Source organism: Nanorana parkeri, unplaced genomic scaffold (genome assembly GCF_000935625.1).
Source record: "Nanorana parkeri isolate BGI_ZX_2015 unplaced genomic scaffold, ASM93562v1 scaffold866, whole genome shotgun sequence".
Lineage (NCBI taxonomy): Eukaryota > Metazoa > Chordata > Amphibia > Anura > Dicroglossidae > Nanorana > Nanorana parkeri.
Window position 1 is genome coordinate 443194 of NW_017307134.1, and position 8188 is coordinate 451381.

Consider the following 8188-nt stretch of genomic DNA (forward strand, 5'->3'; position numbering starts at 1 on the left):
TCCCTGCACTCCATTCCATCATCATACCCGTCCTCTGCACCTCATCTCACCATCATACCCATCCTCTCCATCCCTGCACTCCATCCCATCATACCCGTCCTCTGCACCCCATTCCACCATCATCATACCCATCCCCTCCATCTCTGCACCCCATTCCACCATCATACCCATCCTCTCCTTCCCTGCACCCCATTCTACCATCATACCCGTCCTCTCTATTCCACCATCATACCCGCCCTCCCTATTCCTGCATCATACCCATCCTCCCTATTCCTGCATCATACCCATCCTCCCTATTCCTGCATCATACCCATCCTCCCTATTCCTGCATCATACCCATCCTCCCTATTCCTGCATCATACCACTCCTCCCTACTCATTAATCGAACTTAATAAATCGGCTTACTAATCAATTATGAAAATAATCGTTAGTTGCAGCCCTAATCAGCTAATAATAAAATTCATGTAGGCTGGCTGCACTATCCAACAGGAAACTGATAAAAAGCCAGCTGGGTGTATATATATATATACAAATAACACCCTTTATGTTTATTGCCTTTATCTGAAAAAGTTTTTATTTGAAAAAAGAATTCAAATATATACATGGAAAAAATATTTGTATGCTTTATGTAAACCAGATTGTATTTTCCGGGTGAATGTTCCCTCAGGTTTGCGTTGAGATTTCAATATTGTAGAAGAAGTGCACTGTTGTCATAGGGTGGGACCACTTATAGACACTATGGTAAGGAACAGCAAAGTCAACTATCACGTAGTACTGCAATGAAGGAGGAAGCAGAGCCAGCTTAGGTAATTCGCAAACGCTGCTGCCCTCTTGCATATATCATTATAAAACTATAAATTGAAAAAGGGTATTTAGAACATTAGCACAATTTATTTACCCACTTCACAAAAGTACATCAGAAGCCAAAAAAGAACAAAACAACAAATGCCTGTGTATGCAATCCCTGTAGATGTTCAAATAAGGCAACTTTCCCAAACTGGCATCGTGTTCCAACTATGCATAATTTACAGGTGACCTCAAATTTGTATAGGTGAAGGAAATAGTGACTCAGCAATGGGATTTAGCTACCTCTGCAGATAACCACTAAGAATGTGTTTTTGAGAGATGAGGAAGGTTTATAAAAGCACTAGACTAATTCGTCTGTGTCTAACTTATACATTTCTGTTTGGCAACTCTGAGATGACTATTTATAGTATGTTTAGAGACGGTTTCCTTATCAGGTTTTTATATTTGTTCTCACAAATGGTGATACGATTCAACCTATGAAAGATTCATACAAAGTGCAATGAATCCCTTATATTTTCTGCACCAGTACTTCATTTGTTGGTGGCTTTCTGGTTATTTCTTGTATGATAATCATATAACTCTGTAAAATTACATTTAAAAGGAAAAGTTCCACACAATAGAAATATGCGTAGAGAACATACTTACCAGAGATTTCCCACACACTAGGTTAATAATACTTTGGGCTGTATGGTCAGATCCAGGACAGCGCACAGAAGTGTTATACACAAGCACATTATTGTCACTTTGCACAAGTACAATTCCTGTGTTGAAAAAGACAAATCAAAATATATTAAAATGCACTAAACAATACTGCCCCCTACACTAAGAAATAAGCGACACTGCAACATCAAAATGAACATTAATATAAACAGTCTTACCGACGGGCTGAGAAGTATTCTTTCTGATATCATGAGCACAAACAAAACTGGCCAACCCTCCACAATCGCTCGCTTTTAGGTTTTCACAGATGTTGATTATGTAGTGCACTTCTCTATCATCGTCTATTGCTTCCCACGTGTGTCTGTAAATAGAAAAGGAAAAAAAAAACAATTAATATTAAAGGTTTTCTAGAAATGTCTCAATAACATCAAGGTTCAGTTCAGGTATCTTTAAATACACAAGCTGCTTAAAGCATAAATTTTCTGCTGCAAAGACCTGTATACTAAAAAAAAGTGCACACAGCAGGAGTTAATCTACATGTCTACATGCATGATTCAGGTCAGCGACATAAAAAGTATAGATACATACCTCCAGAGCAAAACAATACACCAAAACTAAATTATGGTTTTTGCATTGACATATGTTGGTGATGAATGATCCCATTCTGTAGAGCTAAATAGGACGACAAGGGGCAATGTGCAGCACCTTTCCCCCAACACAATGTCAAGCATGTCCTATTGAAAATCATTCATCTTTATCTGTCTTTTTTTTTTAGCATGAATGGCAAAATGCATGGAAAAAAGAGCTTGATTGAACCAGTCCTTAAATTAAATCTAGAGATTTTTTTTATTTAAATGCAACAGTGAATACTTAACACCCCTATTAAGGTTTTGTTCCATAAGGCAGATTTCCCTTAACTTCCTGTCTTTTAGCTACAGGAAACGAGAGGAAAAAATTACAAAGTGAGGGGAACCCACTCTTAGACCGTTGTAACCGAAACAATTGCGGTTGTAGTGGTAACTCAAAATTTTGGAGTTTCCAATCACTTTCTTTTCCAGTGATAATGATGCCCAGAAAATATAGAGTGGTAAATCTCCCTAGTGGAGATACAGCAATAAGAACGTGACAGGGGTTCTAATCTTTGCCTACTCTACTCCTGTCACCCAAAGTCAGCATTTATCAGGTTACTGCCCACTATTTGCTGACCGTGCATAGCCATGCTGCAGCCAGAAAAGGATCCCAACATCCTGACAAAGGATCCCACCACCGCTCCCGTTTGTCCCTCCAGTGAGCAGTAGAGAATACGGAGCGGGGAAATATGACAGTCCCCGCTCTTTGCAGGGAGAAGCTGTGAGCCGAGTGATCAGCGCTTCATGATCGCTGTGCTCTCGGTATAGAGCCGGAGCGCGACATCTTCAGTTTCCCAAAGCGGCTCTAAATATTGGGAACAGTATATTTTACTCTCCCGAGACATCTTCTTTAACCACCTCAGGGCCGGCCATTGTAAAAAAACGGCCGGCCGAGAGGTCTCTAGATCTGAGCGGGCGTCTTTAGACGTCCGTTCAGCCACGCCCACCTGGGCGCGCACAAGCGGAAAACACCAGCGATTTAAAAACAGGCACCGATGCCCGTTAACATACGAGCTCTATAGCCGGCGGATTGCTTGTATGAGCTGCCGGCCCATGTCCCCCCCACCCCCCTCCGTTGTGACGCCAGTCACGGGCTCCGCTGTGCCTGGTGCGAGCCCAGGACCAGCATACGGCCTCCGTCACGGGATCCGAGGGAGCTCGGTACACGAGCTCCCTCCGGTCCCCTCTCCGCTGCCAGAATGCGGAAGTGATGTATATTACATCACTTCCGCATTCTTGTGTCACTCTCCAGCTTTAGATGTAAGCCGTTGGAGGAGCCCTCCGCACACCTCACAGCACTCCCGGCCAAATAAGAAAAAGTGGTGCTCGCAGTGATGTTTGATCACGGATGGCGCCATGCAGACACAGGAGAAGCAGGAAATTACCAGCACTCGATAATGAAAATAAATATGTCCCTTTTATTGGACAAAATCATCACAGAAATCCAAAAAGAACCGACGTTTCGGGGCCGCGCAGGGTCCCTTCCTCAAGGCAGAAAACGTGACAATATAATGACCATCATACACCACATATATATACCCTGTAATTAATCAATTATTAAAAAACACACCCCCACTGACGTCATAATGGCGGCAAAAAAGTACTTATTTTGTTTTTGTTGTCTGCTTTGCTGTCATTTCTTGATCTTTAAATATGGCGTTTTTGCCGCCATTATGACGTCACTGGGGGTGTGTTTTTAATAATTGATTAATGTGACGCTTTTGTCCAATAAAAAAGGGACATATTTATTTCCATTATCGAGTGCTGGTGATTTCCTGACTCTCCAGCTTCAGACGCTGGAGAGAAGCTGATGAAGCAGATGTGTGCTTCATCAGCTTCTTCAGGGGGGTCCTAGGTGACATTAGGGGTCTTGGAGACCCCTGATGTCTCCATAAAGAGGACCTGCCACATCCTTTGCTATCACATAGAGGGGTTTCTTAGCCCCCTGTGTGATAGCCATAAAGTTTGTTTTTTTTAAATAGGAAAAAAAATTAAAGTTTCCAAAATAAAATTAAAGTCACACATAAAAAAGAATAAAAAAAACAAAAAACATTTTTAAAAGCCCCCACCCATACATACACGCATGCAAACATGCGTCAGTTGCGCATACCTGTGAAAACGATGATTGCGCCCATAACGCTGCGAACGTCGCAGTGAGAGCGATAATTTTAGGGCCATCAAATCACTGATAAAACTAAACTAATGAGCGGTAAAAGCTTTTAAAGCGTCGCCTATGGTCAATTTTCAGCAGGTGCGCGCAATTTTTAAGCTTGACATGTTTGGTGTCTATTTACCCGACGTGACCCAGTCTTTTATATTTTACCAAAAAATTGGGTAATAATAATTGTTTCCTAACATAATGTAAAACACTTTTTTTTCAAAATTTTCAGTAAATTTTCTGAAATATAGAAAAAAAATAAAAACCCCAGTGGTGATTAAATACCACCAAAAGAAAGCTCTGTCTTTCCCCAAAAATTGTATAAAATTAATTTCAGTACAGCGTTGTATGACAGAATAAATGTCAGTCAAATCCTCCCACTGTATGTGACCTGTACAATAACCCTTTGACCCCTCCTCCCTCTGTCTATGTCTGACCTGTACATTTATTGTATCTTGTGCATTATTACCAAGCTTCATGTTTTAACCTCCTCAATACCGACATGTTTCTTAAATTTCCAAAAAATTCCAGCAAAAAAAAAATCAGATCACCTTTCAAACTTTCCAAAAAAGGGTCATTTCGGGAAATTTTCATTCTGTCCTGATTTTGTTTATGAATGATAGCAAATAAAAAATAAGAAAAATATGCATTTTTTTTTATTTTTTTGGTCTATTACTTTATATAGTAAAAAAAAAAAAAGTAAAAAAAATGGTCATAAAATACCATTTAAAGAAAATATTATATAAAATACATTTTGTTAGTGTTGCATGACAGGAATTCTCAGCCAACCTTGCACTGAAAAATGGCCTGGTAATGAAAGGGGTATTAAATGCCTATACTGAAGTGGTTAAAGAGTCCCCGTCTCCAGACTATTCATTTCAACAGCAATCTTCCCATAAAATGATTGTCCTTTAATGTATTTTATGGATGTTATCAAGTTCTAAAATCCTCCTTTGTGTATACAACCAAAAGGCCTAAGACTACTATGGGGCACTGCCATCTCGGATGTGATGTCAGCCTCAGAGCAGTCACTTATAGAATTCCCCTTTGCTCCTCCGCCGACAGTTACATAAAAGGCTATGAAGGGAGGTGAGGGGTGGAGCATCTGGGCCAGCACAAACAGTAAATAGACACTACCAGAAGAGGAAAAAGCTTTGACATCAATGGGTTAAAGTTTAGAATTGGTGTTCTCAATTGGTCCCAAGTTTGATCTAGAATGGACTCCCTGGTGCTAGTATAAAACTTTCATACTATCCATGATTCAAAGTCATAATTCATAACAAATGGGACTCTTAGTATCAAAACTATTTAATAGTCTGCCACCATGCAGTTAGCCCCTGTGCCCCTTCCTCTGCTATACGTTTCTATTTTTACATCCTGATTACTGAGTGAGATATATGCGCTTTACATTTTTCAATGACCATTTATCTACATGCCTTTTGTAGCTGGACTTTTTATATGTTGAAGTTCTTTGTGACCTTTCTACCTTAAATATCGTGCAAATGATACATAACGAACCTAACACCTGTCCTTCCTTGTTTTTATGAGTGCATATCCTTTTACAAGGCCTTATTGTGTTTTCTTAGCGCTGGAATATCTCAATAAAAAAAACAGTGGAATACAGAAAGGGCTATGAAAGCAGCAAGGAGAGGGAACTATGGCCGTGCTAGGGAACTAGCAAGTTCAAAGGCTCGTTGGATGTGAATAGCAATATTTTATGGAAAACACAACAAGTGAGCAATTAAAGGTCATCTATGGTCAAAAAAAAAAATGTATTTCTATATGGAATTTCCATAAGTCCTATCTCACTCCTCATAACCATATCGATCTAGAAGTATAAACTTACTTATTGAAGATTTTCATAAGATGTCCTTCCTTAACGTACTGACACAATTCACTCTTTCTGTGAACATGCACTTACTTCTGTCACAACTCTCAGAGCCTTCCTTCTCAGAGCCTTCTGCTGGAAGCAATGCATTAGAGCTGCAACCAACTAATCGATTAATCAATAATGAGAATAGTTGTCAACTATTCTCATTATCGATTAGTTGGTTGGATACCCTAGAGCTCTCCTCCATACAGGAAGAGGGTACAGCAAGCAGTGGGTGAGTGCAATAGAAAGCCTGCTATTGCAATTTGAAATAGCCAATAGCAGACTGGCTATTGCAACAGCCCACTACCTGCTGTATTTACATTCTCCTGCTGTCTGCGGGAATCTTGCCACTGGCAGCTGTCATTCCCTGGCTGAAGCTATTAAAAGCATCATGTGCTTACCAAACAATTATTATTATTTTTTTTTTTAAACAATTATAAAAAGTTGGGGGGGAAAAGTCTTTCAGTTTGGGCCAGACAAATTCTGCTGCGGGAGGTACGTTGCAGTGCCATTCATTTCAATGGCACTCTAAACGCTCTTTCCACCCACAGTGTGATTGCCCGCACTCGAACGCATGGTACCGCAATGCTGTGTGCTCCAGTGCAGTGCATGGTCAAAAAATTGTGCATGCAGTTTTATTCTAAAGTAAAAATGTACGTTTGTAACACTGCATTTGTGCATTTCATTTTAAATTAAGGATAGTATTTAATTTTTTTATCCAATCAATCCGTCAACTAATAGATTATGAAAATCATCATTAGTTGCAGCTTTGCAATGCATGGTGGGAGATGTAGTCTCGAGAAATCAAGATCACATCAAGCAGCAGGTAAAGAGACACAAAGCACTGAACGTGATGGGCAGACAGAAGGCAGCACTCACTACATAAAAGGGATTTTCTCAAGTAATCTTGCATTGCATTATCAAAAACAACTCTAGTATGTATTCCTAAATAATGCTGCCGTTTTGACAGGATAGTATATGCTGAGACTTTAGAACTCCTTTAAAATACTTCAACATGCAATTTAGGCTTTAACATTTTACAAACGGTTCTATTTTAGTCAGCCATTTCGTTTCATGTCACTTCCATATAGAGAAAAGATTTTGTTTCTGTTCAATGCATGTTTATTGACATTTGCAATAAAGATTTACACCATGTACAATCAAGTGTCCGACGTACAAAGTCATAACATTACTCATAGCTACATAAGACTTTTTTTTATATGTTTACAATTCTTTATTAAACGCAGCCTTGTATAATTTAGGTTGCAAGAGGACAAATGCAGAATGGATCTCTCTTATTTTTATCTATACCCTGAACAGTACACGGATTTCAGAAAGCAATATAAGAAAAGGCAACCCATAACTTTTAGGATTTAAAAAAAAATTCACCCTTGCAGTGGGGCTACCTCTGCACAGCAAGGGTTAAGTGTTCATTTTGCCTAGGGGCAAAAATAAAGAATACTCACTCGATCCCCGGTCGTCGTCCCCCTGGCTGCTAGACCGGTCCCCGCATCCTCTTCTCCCCTGGGCTCTGCCAGTCTAAGGACCTGAGAATGTAATCATGTCTAATGCAGTCCATAGGAAGAGAGGACCGAGGGGACATGCCGCAGCCGGAGTGGAGAGAGGTGAGTGGTGACTGCTGCAGCACCGAGGATCGGGTGGGTTTTTTTTTCCACCCCTACACAAAACGGCCACCTAACCCTTGCAGTGTGGGGTAGCCCCACTGCAAGAGTTAATGTCTAAAAATCCTGGCGTTCGTCTTTAAACAACATAATTAGTTTGCTGTTGAAAGACGAGAAAAAGAAACTTCTGTCTGTGAACTTCATCACAAGATGCGTACATCATTTTCAAAATAACATTTAATGATGGGCGAGTTAGTTATCGAGACAGGTGAATGAGATCACCATATACCCAAAGACAAGAGTCATTTAAAGCCTCAATACACTTTAAAAAGAAATTGCTAGCTAGTAGTGTCTTGGTGTACTGGTAGAAGAGACTCTGAATGACTATTGCCCCTCCCCCCCCCCCAAAAAAAAACATTTTCAATTTAATGCCTGCAAA

The 8188-nt window shown here is 40.1% G+C and overlaps 1 protein-coding gene across 1 annotated transcript in view; it reads right to left on the reverse strand.

The window, feature by feature from the left end:
* IGF2R (insulin like growth factor 2 receptor) overlaps nucleotides 1–8188 on the reverse strand; it is a 120202-nt gene that overhangs the window by 79962 nt on the left and 32052 nt on the right. Inside the window, exons 2-3 of the mRNA XM_018565607.1 lie at nucleotides 1686–1828; nucleotides 1453–1568 (exon numbers count right to left, since the gene is read on the reverse strand). Of these exons, the coding sequence (XP_018421109.1) occupies nucleotides 1453–1568; nucleotides 1686–1828 (259 nt within the window). The remainder of the gene's footprint in view (nucleotides 1–1452; nucleotides 1569–1685; nucleotides 1829–8188) is intronic.